The 22,116-nt window shown below is 34.5% G+C and overlaps 1 protein-coding gene and 1 pseudogene across 1 annotated transcript; one reads left to right on the top strand and one right to left on the bottom strand.

Moving 5' to 3' along the window:
• The first annotated feature begins 10,864 nt into the window (after positions 1 to 10,864).
• Positions 10,865 to 11,599, top strand: LOC115956195. Its single transcript, XM_031074641.1, has one exon. The coding sequence runs from the start codon at positions 10,865 to 10,867 to the stop codon at positions 11,597 to 11,599; it is 735 nt and encodes a 244-aa protein (XP_030930501.1).
• An 8,683-nt stretch (positions 11,600 to 20,282) lies between these two features.
• On the bottom strand, positions 20,283 to 21,638 carry LOC115955201 (annotated as a pseudogene).
• Between the last annotated feature and the right edge of the window lie 478 nt (positions 21,639 to 22,116).

Raw genomic sequence — 22,116 nt, forward strand, 5'->3', positions numbered from 1 at the left:
CAAAATGAATTTAATGACAAAACAATACGTGATCCATATGTTATATATGAGTTGTGACGGTCCCACACATTTTTAGTTTTCCATTAAAAAATGTGAATGCACAATTTGACCAATTCACCAATATTTCATTCTTTTCTTCTTCTTCCTTTTTTTTTTCTTTTTTTATTTTTTTTTTTTAATGAAGTTTTACTTTTCTCACAACCACCAATTTTGGCTAAAGGTTGTACTATAAGAAACTTTCTTAGTTTGTAGTATTACGTCTATAATATTTTCACAATATTTTTACAAAAAATCATAGATGGTATATTGTTATTGATATCTATATTGTTATTGATTCAGACTGCTTCAAACGGTTCCCCACTTTCCATTGAATCTGAAAAAAAAAAAAAAAAAAAAAAAAAAAAAAAAAAAAGGAGAACAGGAAGAAGATGACAGAGAAGCAAGGGTGGCGCCATGAAGCAACTGCTTCTTCTTCTCTGTCCGTCTCCCTCTCTCCTTTAACAGTTCTCGCGGGTTTAGTTCAGAGCTTTTTTTTCTTCTTTTTTGGGTACTTATAGGCTTAGCCATTGTTGAATCTTCATTCTGCAACCTCAGATCACACCACCATTTCTTTTTATTCTTCTTCTCACTCTCACTAGCTCGATCTCTCTATCATGGTTTTCGCCAACTGTTGCTTCAGCATTTTTCTCTCTGCAGTTTTTCCGGCTCTTTCTGCATTTCTCTCTCTCTGCATTTTGCTTTTGCCTTTGCTCTCTAGAGTCTTCTAGTCTACTGACTCTTCCCTGCGTGATGGACATGCTTTACTATCACCCACTAAATTATTGCTGTCAAGTTGTCAACCACTCTCTTTTTGAAAATGTTATTGGGTTTTGTTCTCTATTTAGGGTCTGTTTGGATTGAACTTATTGTTGCTAAAATTGAAAACTGAAAACTGAAAACACTGTAGCAAAATAATTTTTAAATGTGTAAATAGTACCGTGGGACCCATTTTTAATATTTTTTAATATGTAAACAGTATATGTACAGTGCATGAACAGTACATACACTGTTTATAATAGTATATTTTGTCTCCCAAAGTCAACAAATGAAAAAAAAAAAAAAAAGGCAACACTAAAACGTGGACGTAGGATTCCTTGGAATCCAAACGCCCTCAGAGTCAAATATTCTAATGGTTTGGCCGCAACTCTTCCAGCTTTTGTTTTTGTTTTTGGCTTTTTTTTCTTTTATTTTTTGGTTATTTTAAAAGTTTTCATAAATGATCCTAGTCAAATGGGCTTGGGCATGACAAATTATTGGGTTGTCAAATGGGCTTGGTAATAATTTAAGATAATTTAAACAAGTTCCTATAAAAAGATTATAATATTAAACCTTAACAAAAATTATTTATATTTGCTTAGAATTTAATATTTCTTATTTTATTTATGAAAGTTATGATATATATATATATATATAAAATATGTATTTGAAAGATAAATCTTTATATTTTTTTTTTTTTGAACTATTATAGTCAATTTTTCTATTTATACTAATTTAATATATTTATTTATTTATTTATATTTCAATAATTATTAAATTAATTATAATGTCATCATGGTTCAACCTTGGTTCAATCTCGGTTCGACCTTAAAAACCTTGAACCTCTTTCTTTTACAGTTCAATGAACGGTCCGAGTCTGAAAACCTTAATAAATACAACCCAATAAAAAAAATTAATCAATGCAATGATTCAAAGAACTTTAGGCCCATTTATAAAGAGAACAAAAAAAGGAAAAAGCCAGAAAATGAGGGCCTGTTTGGGTAAGGAATTTTCGTCACTCAATTTCCATCACTCAATTTCCATCACTCATCACTCATCACTCATAACTCATCACTCATCACTCATCACTCAATTTTTCACATCCGTTTGCCTTCATCACTCAGTTTTCATCACTCACTATTTTTCACACTATTTGGAGGGCCCACACCTGTCACGGTACAGTGTTTTTTTTTTTTTTTTTCACTAGCAGCTTCTTCTTTTTTTCTTTTTTTTCCCTCCTGGGTTGGCTGTTCGGTCTGGGTTTTTTTTTTTTTTTTTTTTAAGTTTGGTGAGTCTAGGTACTTAAAAAAAAAAAAAAGCCAACGCCAACCCAGAAAAAAAAAAAAGAAAAAGAAAAAAAAGAAAAAAAAAGAAGCCAACGCCAACCCAAAAAAAAAAAAAACGCCAACCCAGAAAGAAAAAGAAAAAGGAAAAAAAAAAAAAACAGCCAACGCCAACCCAAAAAAAAAAAAAAAATTCAAAAGGTGGTCAAAAGTTGCGGCTGTGGGTCCCTCATGTGTGTTTATTTACGGAAATGCCATTGAGTTATGAGTTATGGAAACAGAGTTATCGTTTGGCCAAACAACCTTTTTGCTATGGGTCCCACCATTTTTGAGTTATGAGTTATGGAAACTGAGAATTGAGTTATCAAAAAACTCAATCCAAACGGCCCTTGAAATTTCGTGTGCTTTCAAGTGAATACTACAATTTAAAAATATTATTATGATTTGGACTAGCAATTAGCATAAAGCCTAGTGATGCATTTTTCATGTATCAGTGTAATGCAAGAGTTACAACTTTTATTATAACTTATTTACATGATAAGTCATGAGTGATAAAGTAAAAACGATGAGTCAATAAATTTACTATTTACAATTTGTCACATGAGCAAATTGTGGTAGAAGTTATAATCTTAGCATTTTCCGTCAATTCCTGGTTGGATAATTAGCTCCTTTAAACATCCTCCATTAATATTGCCAAGTCATCAAATACATATTCCTACGTGGCACGTGTGGGCCCAGGTCTGCGTGTCAGGGGGGATATACGGTGCACGCATGGAATAATTCTTTTCTTTTTTTTTATGGAAGGAATAATTTTTTTGGATATTCGAATATACTTTTTCTTCCAACCCCGCCTAAGTTTTTTAAATTATCAAATATAGCTGACATTTTGAAATGACAATTATGGCCCTGATATATTGCAAGAACTAAGATTTTACCACAATAGTTGGGGTTAGTGAGTTTTGGTTAGTTTAACCAAAATACCCTCTTATCCTCCACAAAAGGAAACTCGTGCCTAAATGATTTGTGAACCGTTGGATTTGAATAGGGATTCAGTGAAGGGTTTGGATTTCAAGTTAATTGGATGTTTAATTATTGAAAAGTTAGATTTGGCGGGACCCCAATGGACTATCAAGATTCAAGATCATAATCCTATTAATTATGTCAAAGTGTCAAACCTAATCAATCACTTTGTTCTTCTTTGCAAATAACGTATGTGGCTTAGATTGCATTCACAACATGCAATTTGAAAGGTTAATAGAGACATGCGCATTCCCCCCTCGCCCTTTGATAACTATATTGACATATATAGTTATTGAATTGATATCTTAGATTTGATGTTTATAAAATTTATGATAAGAGTAAAAAAAAAATTAAAAAGTTTAGGGTAATGCTACAGACACAAACTATTTTACAACATTTTTATAAATTGCTGATGATTAAGCAATTTCTAAATAATTATTGGTAAGTAAAAATGTGATATTATTGGTAGCCAAGATTAAAACTAGTAAGAATTTGCATATTATAGTTTATAAAAATGTTCTAAAATAGTTTGTGAATTTAGCATTATTCAAAAGTTTATATCCCTAATTTATACCTTAAGATTATGACAAAAAAAATTTATGAACCTAAGGATGATTTAGATGACTAGATATATGACAATTAAGGTAAAACAATGTTAAAACTTATGGTAATCTGAATTCATATTGCATGTTAAATCATATAATTGAATTGACTTATTTATGGTCATGTTTTAGTTTTTATAATTGAATTGACTTTTTTTTTTCTTTTTTTTTATGAACAATTGAATTGACTTATTTATGGTCATATTGTAGAAATGTTTTATAACTATCTTGACTTTGAAGTGTATCTCATCTATTCTCCTATCCAGGAATTTAGTAGAAAGGAATTGAATGATTACTATAGAATGCTCATTTTCTTGTAACTTTTGCTTCCAAAAATGAGTGAAACACTCATTCATTTATACCCATTTTTTAGAGAGGAAATGAATGGACTGTTTAAAATTATTTCATGTACTCCTTGTTTTAGAGTTGAGCGAAAATTCTCTCAATAAAAAAATTTTAAAAAAGAAAAAGAAAAAAAGAGTTGAGCGGAAATAAATTGAATGATTACGAGGAAATGTCTAATATTCCTTCTATCTATTTCCTTATAAGCACTATTCTCAAAATTGGAAAACAGCCAAAACACTCATCCTTCTATGGAGTAAATGTAAATATCGAATTCATCTGTATATTGAGAAAAGAAAAATAAAAGTTAAAAGGCATAATTGTAAAATTATGTATTTATTTTCTTGTATTCTTTGTTTTATAAACTCTCAAGTCTCAAACACACTAAAAATATCATATTACATTCTATTTTTATATATATTTTTCCATTCCATTCCAATTTTGTATAAAATTCAAGGAAATTGAGATATAATACTATTGGTTTTTATTCTTATTTTGAGAAAATACAAATAAAAATTAAATTATATATGTAATCTCCTAAACACATTAGAGAAAATATACATCATATTCCGTTATAATCTATTCAATTATTATTTTATAAACTTTCAAACATAGGGCTAATGATTAAATCCATACATACATGGTCTATTTTAATAAGATGGAAGTAACAATCACCGTTATTAGTTTATTAAAATGAATCATCTTCTTCCCTCTAGAAATAGCTATAGCTTTATAGACCCATTTCTGATAATGACAAGTCGGAATATGGGATTGAAAGGGATGTAGCATTTTGTGAAATTGTTGGAATTTTCTTTTTTCTTTTTAAAACATCCATCTTTAACAAAATATGGGTGATTAAAAATGGATGCAACATTTGCAACCCCATATTATCCAACTCAGTTGCTTTCAAGGCTTTTATTTTATTTGCTCAACAATTACAAGGCGAGGAGTGTTTTCCCATTTAACATTAGCTTTAAGCGGATCATGGATTCCAACCCAAAGAAAAAGAAAAGAGGTAGACCATGAATGGAAGCATGGATACGTCTTTCACGGGGAGCATATATAATTGAATATGATCTATTTCTGTCTTTTACTTTGAAGTCAACATTTCTTCATAAAATAATTTTAGACCTCATCAGCTCGTCAATAATACAATCATGTTGGAACCAAAGAGTAGAGTAAGGGATGAGTTTGAAGTTTCTATATATTGATCCAATCAAAATATACAACAAGTTTGAGGTGAGGTTTCAGAGCTTTAAACTTGTTGGGATTAGACATGAATTCCTAAATTTGTGGGATAAGAAAAACATTTAGAAAAATAACACACACAAGGCAATTACATAACATAAGAAATTATGTAATTTGCCAATTTACCTATATTTGCAGAGTTATAATGATTTCACTATTTTCAGAAAAAATATACAAGAAGTAGCATGATGATACACAAAATCTAAATTTTGTAATAGTGAATATATTCCCAATCATAGTAACAGTTTTTCTCTATAATACAACACACCAACCATAATCTAAAATAGCAGTATTTATATCTCACTTGGACTAAACACAAACTAGGTTTCACATAACCCAACAGAATTTGTGTGGAAAGTTGGAGCTTGAGCTTTCCTAAAATTCCATCATTCCATGTTGAAAAATTATCATACGATAGTAGTTGTTGCACTCCTTGCATTTCCTTGGATGGGATGGTTACTGTCAGGGGCGTAGTTAGGATTTTTCACTTGGGGGGCCGAATCATGTATTTATAGGTTAGTCATAACTCATAACCAATAACCATATTTTATTATTGAAATATAACTATAACTATGATGATAATGTGAGAAAAAAAATATATAACTATGAGGAAAACAAATTGGTGATATAAGAAAAAGATCAAATTTTGTGGAAAAAAATGATGATTGTGGTGATAATGATGAGAAAAATAAATATATTAATTTGAAGACCAAGAATGAAAAAGAAAAACACAAAATTCAAGCAATGCACATTGCATTTCACAATTGTAAACAATTTGTATTCTTAAAAAAAAAAAAAAAAAAAAAAAAAAAAAGGCACCTAGAGGCTAGGGTTTTATTTGGTTTTGGTAAAAGTGTGTGTTTTGTTTGGGTGTACACTTGAGAGACTAACTAAATATTGGAATTTTAAATAGCTAAACGTGGTCATTGCTAAATTTTAAAGGGAAAAAACATAAAAACTAACACTGGACTAACATTTATGACATTTTTTAAGGAAAGTCATAAGTTTTCATTATTCAAAAACAAAGAAAAACAACAGTAAAAAAAAATAAGCATGAACTGTGAAGATGATGAATATCTATAGCTAATTGGAACTCTAAAACTAGGGTTCTTCTATCCAATAGTTTAGAAAACTCCAGTTTTTTTGGCATGTAATGCAAGTAGGTGGACTGCTTGGTTATCTTTTCTTTTAGTATGATATGATTTAAGCTAAGTTAAGAGTAATCTTGCCTCTGTAAAAACTTTTGGAGGGGCCAATCATTACATTTTGTAAGGGCCTAATTTATTTTTATACAATACTATAAGGGTTTCAAAATTTTGTGGGGGGGGGGGGGGGGGTGCTTTGCCCTTGGTTACTGTAAACTCAAAGTTACATATACCATATCAAAGAATGTTTTGGATTGATTAAGTGAATGAAATATTTGGATTCTAATCAATATTAGTGTACCATTAAAAAAGTTAATGCTATATAACTCAAAATTATTTTGTTTTAACTTATCATTATATTAGGAATAGACTTATATAATCTCAATTCTAAATAAATTATTTATCTATATTCAAAATTTTGATTTTGTAAAAAAATATATATATATTTATATATATATAGATAGATAGATGGGGTATGCTAGTTAAAACTTTAATACAACTCACAACATATTTTTGGGATCCATAAGCATATATATGTTGGATTCATAAAAGTTAGCAATAGCAATTATATCTCTACCACCTCCATGTGGTCTTTCTCTACCACCTCCATGTGGTTTTGTTCCACCTCCGTGTGGCTCTTCTCCACCTCCAGTGTGTGGATTTCCTCTCCCCAATCTCATTATGGGTCCTTTTCAACTATATCTGATTTTCCCATCAATCTATCCCCAAATCTCAGTAAACATACCCACATATTCATACCCATATCCTATGAGTTTGCTCAGGGAGGTGACCATCTTTGCTTCTCAATTGGTCTGGTTTACAGTCTCTGTACAGCAGGTTATTTGGCTTTTCGTGGGTTCTAGTTGCTAGAATAGCCCTAAATCCACAACCAGTGAGTGGATCAACGCCCCATATTGGTAAGATTCATACTTGCTCTTCAATTTTGCTTGTTTATGCTGGGTCTTGGTCTTTTTGTTGTACTTTACTGGTTGAGTAGACAAGCAAAGGTTTCCATCCATCTCACCATGTGTATTTTAGCCTGGAATTGTAGAGGTATAGGTAGAGATTCCAAAGTTAGAGCTCTTAAGGAGCTAATAAGAGCCTCAAACCCAAATTTGGTGTTCTTATCTGAAACAAAAGTCAAATATCCTAGTATTAATAGAATCAAAACCCATTTAAACTTCTTTGACTGCTTTTTTGTGGAAGCCAATGGACGAGCTGGGGGTTTAGCTTTGTTTTGGAGAATGGTTGTTGATTTGGAGATTTTCTATTCATATAGCAATATAATTGCTTCACTAATCTACTCTGACCTAGAAAGATCTCCATGGATGTTGTTCTATGTATATGGTCCTCCTAGGAGAGCAAAAAGGAAAAAAATTTGGGCAAAGGTGGAAGACTTGGCAAAGTCTTTTTCAGGGCCTTGGGCAATAATGGGCGACTTTAATAGCATCAAGGGCTTAAAGGAGAAAAAAGGTGGACGGCATGTAGGGAAAAGCTTAATTAACAGCCTCAGGGATTCTATAAATAACACTGGGGCCATTGATCTAGATTTCATTGGTCCGTCCTTTACCTGGTCCAATAGAAGTGAAGGTCTTGCAAATATTAGGCAGAGGTTAGATCAGTGCTTGTGTGATCAAGAATGGCAGACTCTCTTCCCTAAGGCAGGCATTCGGCATCTGGTCAATGCAAACTCTTATCACAACCCAATCCTCTTAGATACTCATATGGAGAACATAAATCTTGTCAAGCCTTTTCGTTTTGAGCCTATGTGGACTAAGGATGAAACAAGTAAAGAAATAGTAGAAAATGCTTGGAAAACGAGAGTAGACGGCCCACAAAGCCTTAAATTGGCCAAAAAACTGGATGCAACGAAGAGGGACCTTAAAAGATGGAATAAGAGCTATTTTGGAAATTCAAGAGAGAGAATTAAAGAGCTGGAACAGAAGATAGCACAAATTCAGAGTTTAGAGGCCACAAAAGAAAATTTGGATCTTGAAGCTTCATTGAATTTAGAATTGGATGAATGGTTGGCAAGAGAGGATCTAAAGTGGAAACAAAAATCTAGAGAGATTTGGATAAGAGAGGGTGATAGGAATACTCGCTTCTTTCATCTCTCTACTTTAATCAGAAGAAGGAGAAATTGTATTCATCAAATTGGAGGATGGTTCTTGGATAAATGATGGGGAAGACATTCAGAAGTATTTTATTGAGAACTTTAAGGCTCTTTATCAAACTAGCTCACCTAATATTCCGAAAAATCTGGAAGACTTAATAGAGCCATCCATCTCAAATATTGAAAACGAAGAACTGTGCAGGGTGCCAATGAGAGATGAAATACAGAAAGTTATATTTGAGATGAAGTCTCTTAAAGCCCCTAGGCCAGATTGTTTTCCAACGCTTTTCTACAAACACTATTGGGAGATAGTAGGGGATAAATTGTATCAGCCACCCAAAGTTTTTTCAAAGATGGAAGGTTGCTTAAAGAGTTTAATCAAACCTTCATCTCTCTCATCCCAAAGAAAAAGGGAGCATGTAACTTTCACCAATTTTGGCCTATTAGTATATGCAATGTGTGCTATAAGGTGATATCCAAAATCATTGTAAACAGACTAAGACCCTTCCTATCAAAAATGGTGGATCCAGCTCAAGTAGCTTTTGTGCCAAATCGTTGGATAACAGAAAATATGGCCCTTGCTTAAGAAGTTGTGCACAGTTTTAAAAAAACACAAAAAAAAAAAGAAAAAAAAAAGAAAGAAAGAAAGAAAAGGTTTTGGGGGGTCAAGCTAGATTTTCAAAAAGTTTATGACCGTTTAGAATGGAACTTCTTAATCCTTGTGCTCAAAGCATTTAGGTTTAGCGCTAAATTCACAAGTATGATCAAACAGTGCCTCTCTACTGTCCAATTCTCAATTCTGCTCAATGGTGGCCAATGCCCAAGCTTTACACCATCACGGGGGATCAGACAGGGGGATCCCATTTCCCCTTATCTTTTCATCTTGGGTAGTGAAGTGCTAATGAGGCTAATCAACAAAGAAATCTCTCTTGGTCATCTGTCTGCTGTCAAAGTCTCAAGTAATGCCCCTCATATTTCCAAAGTTTGTTATGTTGATGATTTAATTCTATTTTGTAAAGCTAAAATGTTTGAACTTAATGTTCTAAAAAATTGTTTGGAGAAATATTGTTACTGGTCTGGACAGGTCATCAGTGTAGAAAAGTCTGGGGTTTTAACTTCCAAGGGAGTCGCCAACAACTTTTAAATCAAATTAAAAGCTGCTGGGGTATAAACAAACTTCCCCCAAACTCAAAATATTTGGGAGTGCCTCTTTTCTTCTCGGCTAGTAGTTCCAAGGATCTAAACCCAATCAAAGAGAAATTAGAAAATAGACTCTTTGGATGGAAGAGCAAAAACTTATCCTAGCAAGGTAGAGCAACCCTCATCAAATCAGTTGCTCAGGCCATTCCAGCTTATTCTATGACAGCCATTCAATTTCCTAGAGAGCTTTGTAAGCGTTTGGATGTTGTTGTTAGATGGTTCTAGTGGAACACAAAATCTAAATCTGGCTCGTTCTTGACACCCATAGCTTGGTCGTCTTTATGTTGGTCCCAAAAGGAAGGAGGCTTGGGTTTTAGAAAATTCTGGGATTTCAATCAAGCTCTCCTCTCCAAGTTAGCATGGTGGATTCTTTTAGGGAAAGACTGTCTGTGTGTTAAAGTGCTCAGAGCTAAACCATAAGACTGTGGGGTCTCCCTCCAAGATTTGGAGAAGCTTAGAAGGTACGAAATCTTTGCTTGCTTGCAGTGCTTGCATGTTGGTTGGAAATGGAAACACAGTTAGAATATGGGAGGACCCTTGGATTCCAGATCTCCCTAATTTCATTCTGAGTCCAAGGGAGGGGACCAATCCATAAATGACACTTATTGTTTCACAACTAGTCAACCAAGAAGGTTGGGATCTTACTAAAATTAGAAATACTTTTGATGAGACTAATCTCCCTAATTTCATTCTGAGTCCAAGGGAGGGGACCAATCCAGAAATGACATTTATTGTTTCACAACTAGTCAACCAAGAAGGTTGGGATCTTACTAAAATTAGAAATACTTTTGATGAGACTAATCTCCCTAATTTCATTCTGAGTCCAAGGGAGGGGACCAATCCAGAAATGACACTTATTGTTTCACAACTAGTCAACCAAGAAGGTTGGGATCTTACTAAAATTAGAAATACTTTTGATGAGACTACAACCAGCTCATCCAAAAAATTCCTCTCTCACGGCTTGCTCCAAAAGATTGTTGGATTTGGATCTCCAATAATTTAGGGGAGTTTTCAATCAAGTCTGCATATTGGTTAAGCAGAAACATTAGCCCTCCCACAAATCAAGATGCAATTCATGGCCTCATTTGGAAGTCAAAAATCCATGAAAGGCTCAAAATGCACTTGCGGCGTATAGCAGCAAATTGCCTACCTACTAAAGCTTGTTTAGCTAGACTCTGTGATTTAGATGATGTCCTTTGCCCTCTTTGCAAGGATGTTGAAGAATCAAGCCTCCATCTTTTTATCTCTTGCCCCTTTACAAGAGCTGTTTGGTTTAACTCCCAATGGGGACTGAGGTTAGAAAATCTGAACTTAAACTCTCCTTCTCATCTCATTGGTGTCTTCCTTAACCCTCCCGTTGAAGCTAATATTGAGGGGATCAAGAGGGGTGAATTCTTATTGTTTGGGGCTGTTATTTGTGAAGCCATTTGGAGAGCTAGAAACCAAGCTATCTTTGAAGGCAAGGAAACTAATCCAATTGAGCTCTGCCAGAAAGTTGATAAGACCATAGTTGAGCACAAAATGTCCATAGCGATCCATTTAGGCTTCCAATTGCCGAAACCAGTACAAAGGTGGAAGAAACTACCTAGAGATTCAATCAAGATTAATGTTGATGCTACTTTCAAGGATAGTGACTCCTCCATTGCAGTTGTTGCTAGAGATTGGAGAAGGGAAGTGGTATTTGCTTGTGCTAAGAGAGTATATTCCAACATTCCTCTTCAGGTAGAAGCAGAAGCCATTAAATGGGCCTTAAGCTTAGCTAAAAGTCTTGATGCAGCTGCTATGATTGTGGAGAGTGGCTCCAAAGTCTGTGTCGACGCACTAGCACCTTCTGGCAAAAAGGTTCCCTAGAGAATTAGAGGTATCTACAGTGAAATTCTCAACTTGATTTCACTTAATCTTGACTGTCATGTTACCTAGATCCCTAAGGGGGCAAATAAATTAAGCAGCTCGTTCTCTAGTTAAGTGGTCCTTTTTTAACAATGTTTTTGGGTCATTTGATGTTGGTTTCGGTCCTCCCTGTTTTGAGATTATCGTTAAGGATGAGGCTCTTGTTTCCTCTTTGTAGTTCTGTTTTATCTTGTGAATAAAATTCATGTTCATCAACAAAAAAAAAAAAAAAAAAAAAAAAAAAAAAAAGCAATTATAGAGATTCCAATTTTCAACACCTTCAAATGTGTGAGAATTTTATTTTATTTTTTTGAGATCACATGTGTGAGAACTTGTTAGATGAGGATGCGAATGCTGATTGGACTGATGTAACAAACGTTGAAAGAGGCTTGGACTTACTTGATGTTCCTAGTTATACGTTACTTTCCTTCCAAAGCTAGCTCACTTGCATACGCTATTCTAAAGCCATATAAATCAAAGGAAATCATTGCCCATTTGTTGCATACACTGATGTAACACTGCGGTGAGAATAAGGAGTTAATATACAAAATTTTTCAAGAGAGAGCATGTTGTGATTTTTCCTAACAAACTTGTCTAAAAAGTGTTAAAAACATTTACTAGATTTTCAAAACCTGAAAGAAAAAAAAAGTTTAACAATTCTCTAGAATATTTTTTAATTGAGAAAAACAAATGAAATCTCATATGTATTTGAATATTTATTTTTATTCTTTAATTATCATACGTATCACGAAAGACCTTTATTAAGCAATAGGAAAATTCTTAAGTACAGAAAAATAGTTTTTTCTCATTTCAAATTAATAGTAGAGCTTATCATAAATTTAATAAGTGGACCTCACTGTAAATATGAGAAAAAAAAAAGTATCATTTTATATGCTGTGAGAACATCTAGAAATTAGTCTAAATAATATAGTAACTCAAATTATCCGGCTCACTTTAAATTACACTTATTTCTATTCGGGAAAAAAAAGGTACAATATTCTAGGAATGTCAGCGTTAAGACAGTCCCATACGCAACAATTCCATGGTGAAATTTAGGTATTATGTCAATTTAGGAATTATGCTAAATTTTTCTGAAATTATCATTTGTCCTTTTCAAGGATGAGCATTCTGACATATGTAATTAAGTGTTTTTGTACATATATTTGCTATTGTTGGTTAAGTGATTGTTGATAAGGATGATGTCAACAATCAGCGTAATTAACTTCTTTTTTTTCATTTTTTTTTTTGGTGAAAAGGAAAATAAAATTAAACTAGGAAGCCAAAATGGCTAAGTTAGCAACAACTTGTCTACAAAAACTTTTCCCAATCTCATCTACATACACTATATCAGAAACATCAACAGATGGGGGACCATCAAAAATAACAAATTCCTCATAAGCATGACATCCTTTCCTAGCTAAAGCATCTGCACATTTATTTGCTTCCCGAAACACATGCTTCACCTTGGTATGAGGAATCAATTCCAGTAATAATCTGCAATCAAACAATAAGGAAGAGTATGCTGTATTGGAAGAGTTCCTGGAATTAATTAAGTCCACAATGACTTTCGCATCAAGTTCAACTTCTAAATTTTGCACGCCAAGCTGAATGGCTAATTTCAAACCATCCCTAAGTGCCCAAAACTCAGCTATTATGCTTGTAGTATAGCCAATATATCTAGCAAAACCCCTTATCCAATTTCCTGCACTGTCCCTTATGACACCACCGCCTCCTGCTCTCTCGGGATTTCCACTCAACACCCCATCAGTATTTAGCTTATACCAATTTAGAGGTGGTTTTTCCCATCTCACAGCAATGACAACCATGTTTCTCTATTCCTTGATCTTGCCCACACAAAAATAATACTCCATGGCTTGATTTATACATAGTCTGCACAACATTGGATTTAAAGGAATATTCTCAAAGGACACTTTGTTTCTATGTTTCCACAACTCCCATATAGGAAAAGGAAAGACAAATCTCCATGGCACCAAAGAATGGTGCTTTGCGTTACTAAAACGATTTTCCCGTAGCCAAGTAATCACATCCAAGGCTTGGAATGACTACATAGCATCAAGTGGCACGCTCATTAGATGCCAAAAGTTTCGGGCAAAGTCACACTCCCTCAATAAATGCTCAATTGTTTCAAGCTGATTCTTGCAAAGAGGGCAGATCTTATCTTCAATGATACCCCTAGAAGTAAGGACATCTTTAACTGGTACACTCTTATGAATACACTGCCATAAAAAATTCGCAATTTTGGGCAACACATCTAACTTCCAAATCCGAGCACCAAGGAAGATAAGGGCTGGATCCTGAGATATATTAGCTAAATAGGCTGATTTTGCAAAAAATTTCCCATCTTTTGAGTGTTTCCATAGCACTAAATCCTCCCTTCTACTAACTTGACTTAGAGGTATAGCTTTAATTTGATCTTTAACTTCCTGAGGCAGCTCAAATGAAAGCGTTTCCCATCTCCACCTCTAACCTTGTCCACCAAGAAGCTCAACAACCATCATGTCTGCCTCATGATGATTCAAGGGACCTTCAATCAATTCCCTTAGAGACTTTCCTCTTATCCAACAATCCGCCTAGACTCTAATCCTAGTCCCATTGCCCACTCCCCAACAAATTCCATCAGCAAAGGTTTGGAAGCCAGCTTTAATAGTCTTCTAATTAGATGAGGCTGGAAGCTTGTCAAGATTACTTGATTGTCTTTTGTCTACTGAACAGTACTTTTTCAAAATAACATTAGCCCACAAAGCTTCTTTCTCCATATACATTCTCCAATTCAACTTAGCAAGGAGCGCTAAGTTTTTTTCTCTTGCTGCCTGTATCCCAAGACCACCCTCCTCCTTAGGTTTAATTATTTTACTCCACCCAACCAAATGAAGAACCAAATGAAGTTTTTTCTTCTCTCTAGTTGACCCCCATAGGAAATCCCTATTGATCTTATCCAATTTCTCACATAAGTGTATAGGTAATGCCTCCCCTTGCATCACATAGTTTGGGATAGCTGACATGATTGATTTCACAAGGACAGTCCTCCTTGCAAAGGATAAGAACTTTGCCTTCCAGCCTGCAAGTTTATTCATCACCCTATCTGCAACAAAATTAAACCGGTTCCTTGCTGCCCCTCTATGATTAATTGGAAATGCCAAATACTTGCCAATATTGGTTGTGGCTTGAATTCCCAATTTAGAGCATATCTCTTCACTAATTCTCTCTTGAACATTTGGAGAGAAATAAATTCTCGACTTTTCAAGGGTCACCTTTTGCCCCGACTCCTCACAAAATCTATTAAGAACTTCTGAAATTGCCTCACAAGCTTTCTCCTCCACCTTAGCAAATAATATTAAATCATCCGCAAAAAACAAATGGAATATTCCAATATTCTCCCGTGAGGCTTTTAATGGAACCCAATCTCCATTAACACATTTCTCCTCAATTAAGTGTCCAAGAAACTCCATACATAGAATAAACAAGTAAGGAGAAATCGAGTCTCCTTGCCTTGGCCCTTTTGACGGCTTGAAAGGCTCCAAAGCACCCCTGTTAAATAGGATCGAAATCCTTGTAGAAGTAACACAACTCATAATCACCTTGATCAGGTTAGGAGGAAAATGAAAAGCTTAAAGCACCTTATAAACAAAGCTCCACTCTAATTTGTCATAAGCTTTCTCCAAGTCCACTTTAATAGCCATATACTCTTCCTTCCTTTCTTTCTATCCAAAGCATAGAACAGCTCTTGAGCTAACAACACATTATCAATACCTTTCCTACCCAGTACAAAAGCTGTTTGGACAGGGGTAACCAGTTTACCTATGTGGGGTCTAATTCTGTTTACAATAATTTTTTAAACCACTTTATAAATTGAATTACAAAGACTGATCGGTCTATAATTATTCAAATATTCGGGGCTTTGGCACTTTGGAATCAGAGTAATAATGGTCTCATTAAGATATTTAGGCACTCTCCCAAACTCAAAAATATCCAAAACTTCTTTGCAAACCGAATTCCCCACATCTCCCCAAAATTGTTGATAGAATCCAACATGCAAACCATTTGGACCTGGCGCTTTAAATGGCCTCAGGCTCCATAGACCATCCTTAACCTCCTCCTCCGTTACATCTCTACCAATCCAATCCCTTTCTTCTTCAGTTTAGAAGCAGCAAGCAAATTTTGATATCAGGGATTGCCGTGAGGACATACACATCTCAGTGGAGTAAAGTTCTTCAAAACCCACCAAGATGTGCTTTTTAACCACCTCTTCATGCTAAAATTATTATTTTTCTACCAATAACAACTCATAACAACCTGTCACTTAAAATTTATTGTGAAAATATTGTAGACATAACATTTCTCTTTTTAACACAATCCTTCGTACCATTCCACTTGTAATTACTTTTTCAAGAAGACTTTTATTTCCAAGAAATTGTATTAATGCAATCCTTCTATGCTTGTTTACTACTCTCTCTTCTTCTCTTCCCTTCCCTTACTTTTTCCTCCCTTCTATCCCTTTCTTTCATCTCCCTTACAAACCAAACAGAATATTAGTTTTCAAATTTGTGACAATCCCACACGTTTTTTGTTTTCCATTAAAAAGTGTGAATGCACAATTTGACCAATTAACCAATATTTCATACTTTTCTTCTTCTTCTTTTTTATGAAGTTTTACTTTTCTCACAACCACCAATTTTGACTAAAGGTTGTATTATAGAAACTTTCTTAGTTTGTAGTACTCTGTCTACAACATTTTCACAATGTTTTTACAAAAAATCATAGGTGATATGTTGTTTAGGGGTGTGCAGCCAACCCACTAACCCGCCAAAACCAACCCGAACCAACCCAACCTGCTGGGTTGGGTTGGTTTTTAGGGTTTGGTGGGTCGGGTTGGGTTTCAAAAAAATTTTAAATAGCAGGTTGGGTTGGGTTTGGGTCATAAAATTTCAAACCCAACCCGACCCACCCATATATTTAATATATACATATATAAATATATATTTAAAATATATTATAAAATTAATAAATTTTTTAAAGTAACTCGCTCTTCCTATCCTATATAAAAGCCAATTAGTTCACACAAACCCTAGTAAATTGCTATTGTTATTTAGTCATCAGTGTTGTTTACCTTTAAGGAGTCACCTTAATACTAATCTTTGGGTTTTTTTAATATATTTATATTTATATTTTTTTCTACTCAATTTAATAATAATAATAATAAATTTTCCCAACCCATGGGTTCCACCCGACCCATGTGGGTTGGGTTGGGTTAGATTGGGTTGGACTTATGTAATGGGTTGGGTTGGGTTGAATTTTTTTGACCCACCATGGTGGGTTGGGTCAAAAAATCCCCTTAACTCGACCCAACCCAACCCATGCACACCCCTAAGGTCCTAATGTTGTTATTGGTTCTAACTTAAACTTATTGCTAAAATTATTATTTTTCTACCAATAACAACTCATAATAACCTGTCACTTAAAATTTATTGTGAAAATATTGTAAACATAACGTTTATCTTTTTAACACAATCCTTCGTACCATTCCACCTATATTTACTTTTTCAAGAAGACTTTTTTTTCCTAGAAAGTGTATTAACGCAATCCTTCTATGCTTGTTTACTACTCTCTCAGTCTATCTTCTTCTCTTTCCTTCCCTTACTTTTTCCTCCCTTCTATCCCTTTCTTTCATCTGATTCTCAAAAAAAAAAATCCCTTTCTTTCATCTATACATGACAATACGGGTCAGAATTTTCTGACCTGATCCAAAAAATACCTGATCTAAGTTCGATTTTTTTTACCCGAAACAAAATCGGATTAACCCGTGACCCAATCTGATTTTTTTACGGGTCAACCCAACCCGAATAACTTGTGACCAAATCCGTTAAAAAAAATTCGCTAAATTTTTTTTTTTATAATTATGTCATGATACTACGTGCATAAAGTACAGTGTAACAAAACTAGTAATAATAAATTATGTTTATCATAACCAATAAGAAGAGCACTGTCCTTGACGGTAGACAAGACATCACAACACTACTATCACTACACAAGGGCCAACTTGGCCAACTCACAACCATTAAAAAAAAAAAAAAAAAAAAAAAAAATCTCATTCAATGGTCAATGCTTGCTAGCTGTAGTTCATGTCCATCACTCACTTGGTTCACTCCATTTCCAAAGCCAAAGAACAAAATGCACAATACAATCAATTATACAAACAAACCTGGAAAAGTGAAACCTGAAAGTTTAGTTGAGTTACTCTACTTCTTTAAGTTCTCTTGCGCCTCCATGTTCACAGTCTCTGCCCTTCTTCGGTCTTCACAAATTCGACATTCCACACTTTTTTATGTTTATTTTTAAATTTTTTTTTTTAATTTATCTTTCTAAATAATTTAACTTTACTATTATTTTAAATACAATAGGAATATGTGCACGACCAATAATTTACTACTTTATTGACTCACTTATTTTATTTGTTTTAAAATTTATCTCTTTTTGAAGTTGTAAATTTAAAATTATATGCATTTTAGCAGTAAACTATTTTTTAGAACATGTCAGAAATTTTATTAAACTAAAAAGAAGTATAAAGCAAAAACTTGTATAAGTCCAAGGCCAGCTACAAGCAGCTGGCCCTAAACTGAGGCTACACTACAGTAGCTAAGAAAGGATCCATAATAAACAATTATCTTTGTAAAGAAAACTTGTATAAATCCAAGGCAGCTAGCCATAGACTGAGGCTACACTACAGTAGCTAAGAAAGGATCCATAATAAACAATTATCTCTATAAAGAAAACTTGTATAAATCCAAGGCAGCTGGCCATAGACTGAGGCTACACTACAGTAGCTAAGAAAGGACCCATAATAAACAATTATTTCTATAAAGAAAACTTGTATAAATCCAAGGCCAGCTACAAGTAGCTGGCCATAGACTGAGGCTACACTACCATAGCTAAGAAAGGACCCATAATAAACAATTATCTCTGTAAAGAAAACTTGTATAAATCCAAGGCCACATGCAGGTGGCCATAGACTGAGGCTATACTACCGTAGCTAAGAAAGGACCCATAATAAACAATTAACTCTGTAAAGAAAACTTGTATAAATCAACTTGTATAAATCCAAGGCCAGCTACAAGCAGGTGGCCATAGACTGAGGCTACACTACCGTAGCTAAGAAAGGACCCATAATAAACAATTATCTCTGTAAAGAAAACTTGGCGTTGCTAAGAAAGGACCCATAATAAACAATTAACTCTGTAAAGAAAACTTGTATAAATCCAAGGCCAGCTACAAGCAACTGGTCATAGACTGAGGCTACACTAACATAGCTAAGAAAAGACCCATACTAACCAATTATCTCTGTAAAGAAAACTTGTATAAATCCAAGGCCAACTACATGCAGCTGGCCATAGACTGAGGCTACACTACCGTAGCTAAAGAGAAAACTTGTATAAATCCAAGGCCAGCTACAAGCAGCTGGCCATAGACTGAGGTTACACTAACGTAGCTAAGAAAAGACCCATACTAACCAATTATCTCTGAGACGCCATCAGTTTTTGGTACTCATCTAGTAGACTCTCTGCACCGCTCAAGATAGTCAGTCCTTGGGTGGGTTTGTTTATGTTCAAAATAGACCTTATGGTGCCGTTTGGATTCAGCGTTTTCCGCTGAATCCAAAGCTGCGTTTTTCCTTCTTTTTTTTTCCTCACTTCACGCGTTCCAGAGGATATAAAGTACTGTAGCAGTACTGTAGTAATACTGTAACAGTACTGTTCATCACTATTTACGTATTAAAAAATATTAAAAATGGGTCCTACGGTACTATTTACACATTTAAAAATTATTTTGCTACAATGTTTTCAGTTTTCAGTTTCAGCAACAATAAGCTCAATCCAAACGGACCTTATTTCGGGCATTCCAAATAGACCATGCCACTGTAGCCCAACGTTCAAGGTCACGTTGATCTAAGCTTTGCACCATGAACCTGAACAGTAGGAAGAAATCCCGAGCCTCATTGTTTATGCTTAAAAGTCAAAACTGTTAGAATTGGAAGAATATTTACAAGTGGCATTAAGTGCAATTTATTTGCTTAACTGATTTTATTTATTCTCTTTAAACAAGTTGTCATTGATTTGTTTTTGTAATTGAGGAAAAAAAAAATTTAAAAATGAGTCAACCCAACCCGACCCGCAATCCAACCCGACCCGCAACCCAATTGACCTGTTTAAAAATGACCCGTTTTAACCCGTGATCCGTTAACCCAATTGACCCGACCTGATCCGCCCATTTCACCACATCTACTTTCATCTCCCTTACAAACCAAACGGAATAAACTAATATTCAGTTTAGTTTGTCGCATTAAATTGTCCCATCAAGAGGCTATCTCATTAACCAAAAGTAGCCTTGCAGAGCAATAATGCACCCTATCATGTCACATGTGGTGTTAAAGATATAAATACCTCTCTCTCACTCTCTCAGGAAGTAGGCCATAACTTTCAATTTCTTCTCTTCATTTTTTCTTTCCAAAATTAGCTGCTAACTTGAGTTTTGGAGTACTCATTGCCGCCTAGCGTGGCATTATGCCCTGCTTGGCTTGACCCTAGCTATGTTGGGCTTCAGTAGAGCTTCTTTCCCATAGAGCCATGTCCCTTGAATGTTTCTTGTGGCATTTGACCCTTGGAAACCATTTCCAACTCCTCCATTTCAAAACTTATGTATGTCAAAGTGATTAGTAAAATAAAAAAAAAGGAGGAAAAACGAAGGCCAAACTACACTTTTGGTCCTCCAATAATGGGGTAATTTCAATTTTGTTTCTCAAATTTTAAAATCAAGTCAATTTTGTAATAAAAAAAATTCTCTCAGCTACCTTTAGCTTTCTATTGTAGAACATGTTAGGTAGTTAGCTGTTAGAGTCGTTTGGAAGAATTTGATTACTCTGTTGCAATTACATCAATTTTGTTAGTATATATTTCTGTAATTAATCCTACTCCTCTGGTGTATAAGGAGTTCTCTGTACAGAATAATAATTAACGAGAATTCACCATCATATTCTCTCTCTCTCTTTCTCTCTCTCTCTCTCTCTCAACCTCCTGCTCTATTCTTCATCCTATCATCTTCTTTCTTTTTTAGTCTCTGATGCATTTTCTTCAAAACCAGCATAAATTTCGACTTCATTAATGAATCCCACAATGTATGCATCATAATCTTTGAAATTTTGGAAATTACTAATATGTGAACCAAGCTTCAGTAACTTGTCATCACATTCAAAACCTACACTGTCCCTGACATCCAAATGCACAAGCTTCTTGCAGCCCCGCAGAATTCTCTTCAAACTCGTCCGACTAATGTTTGCCCGTCTCAGGTTTAAGTACTTTATGTTTGGCAGAAGGGTGGGACTGTCTGCTGCTGTGCGTCTCCCAATATATGTTGTAGAATCTATCAATGTCTAACCGACAGGAATTCTTGCAGTGAAGGCTGATTCCTTCGAGTATCTTAACCATGTTAATGGAATTTCCAAGTTTCAACAGCTCTAGGTTTTTCCACTTACGTATGAGTTTTGGCAAAGCAAATGAAGAATTGTCCCATATTGCAGGTGGAAAATACAGAGCCTTCAACGCAGGGCACCTGGAAACAATGAAATGCATCAATGACAAAACTAGAAATGGCACTCTTCAATATGTATTAGCAAGATCTGCTAAAATTCTATACTATGACCTCAATAGACAAGAAATGTAACGCAATAAAAGCAGCATCTGCTGAGGTGAATGTGGAACACATTGACAATATTATGAACACACTCAATTTCGCTGCATGCTAAACTAGTTAATTGTGAGTGGTGGGTCTATTAATCTATGTAAATAGTAGCAAACAGAAAGTGTCGATTACTCATAGTCGAATACTTCAATATGTTGTGAAATTGGTATCCCTATATTTATTGGAAATGTCGATGCCTTACAAACTCAAAAAGGCTATAATTTTTAGTGATAAACATTCGGGCTCAAGCGTGGTTGAAGAGGGTGTGGTTGCCTATATCTATATGTTTAGGTTCTCCCCAAGGGAGTCTCTTGATAAAAAAGCACACACATTTTTCTATAAAGTCCTTATTCAGCGAGTTTGAATGAAAAATAAAATATAACAAAAATTAAATAAGGAATCTATAAGGGATTAAACCTTGGTTGCTTTCTGATCATGCTGCTTTTCAATAATGCGATGCCTTGTTTTTACAACCTCTTTTTGGAAACCTAAATGGTCAAGTGTTGATAATTTTTCATTTTTTCTGTTATATTCATTATTCTAAAGAGAGAAATCGAGCACTAATGCAGGATCCTGGTAATGTTCAATCTTAGATGTTTCAATGTGTATTCCTGAATAATCTCATTTTTCAATTATTCAACCATTTCATTTTACCTAGATCAATGTTAGTCAGATTAGTCAACATTTATATGTTTCAAGGCAACAAGAAGATATTATTTATAACAAGT

The sequence above is a fragment of the Quercus lobata genome, chromosome 8 (assembly GCF_001633185.2).
Source record: "Quercus lobata isolate SW786 chromosome 8, ValleyOak3.0 Primary Assembly, whole genome shotgun sequence".
NCBI classification, from domain to species: domain Eukaryota; kingdom Viridiplantae; phylum Streptophyta; class Magnoliopsida; order Fagales; family Fagaceae; genus Quercus; species Quercus lobata.

Bases quoted from the DNA above. Each gene is read 5' to 3' on its own strand.
- LOC115956195 (XM_031074641.1), top strand. From the start codon at position 10,865: ATGCACTTGCGGCGTATAGCAGCAAATTGCCTACCTACTAAAGCTTGT.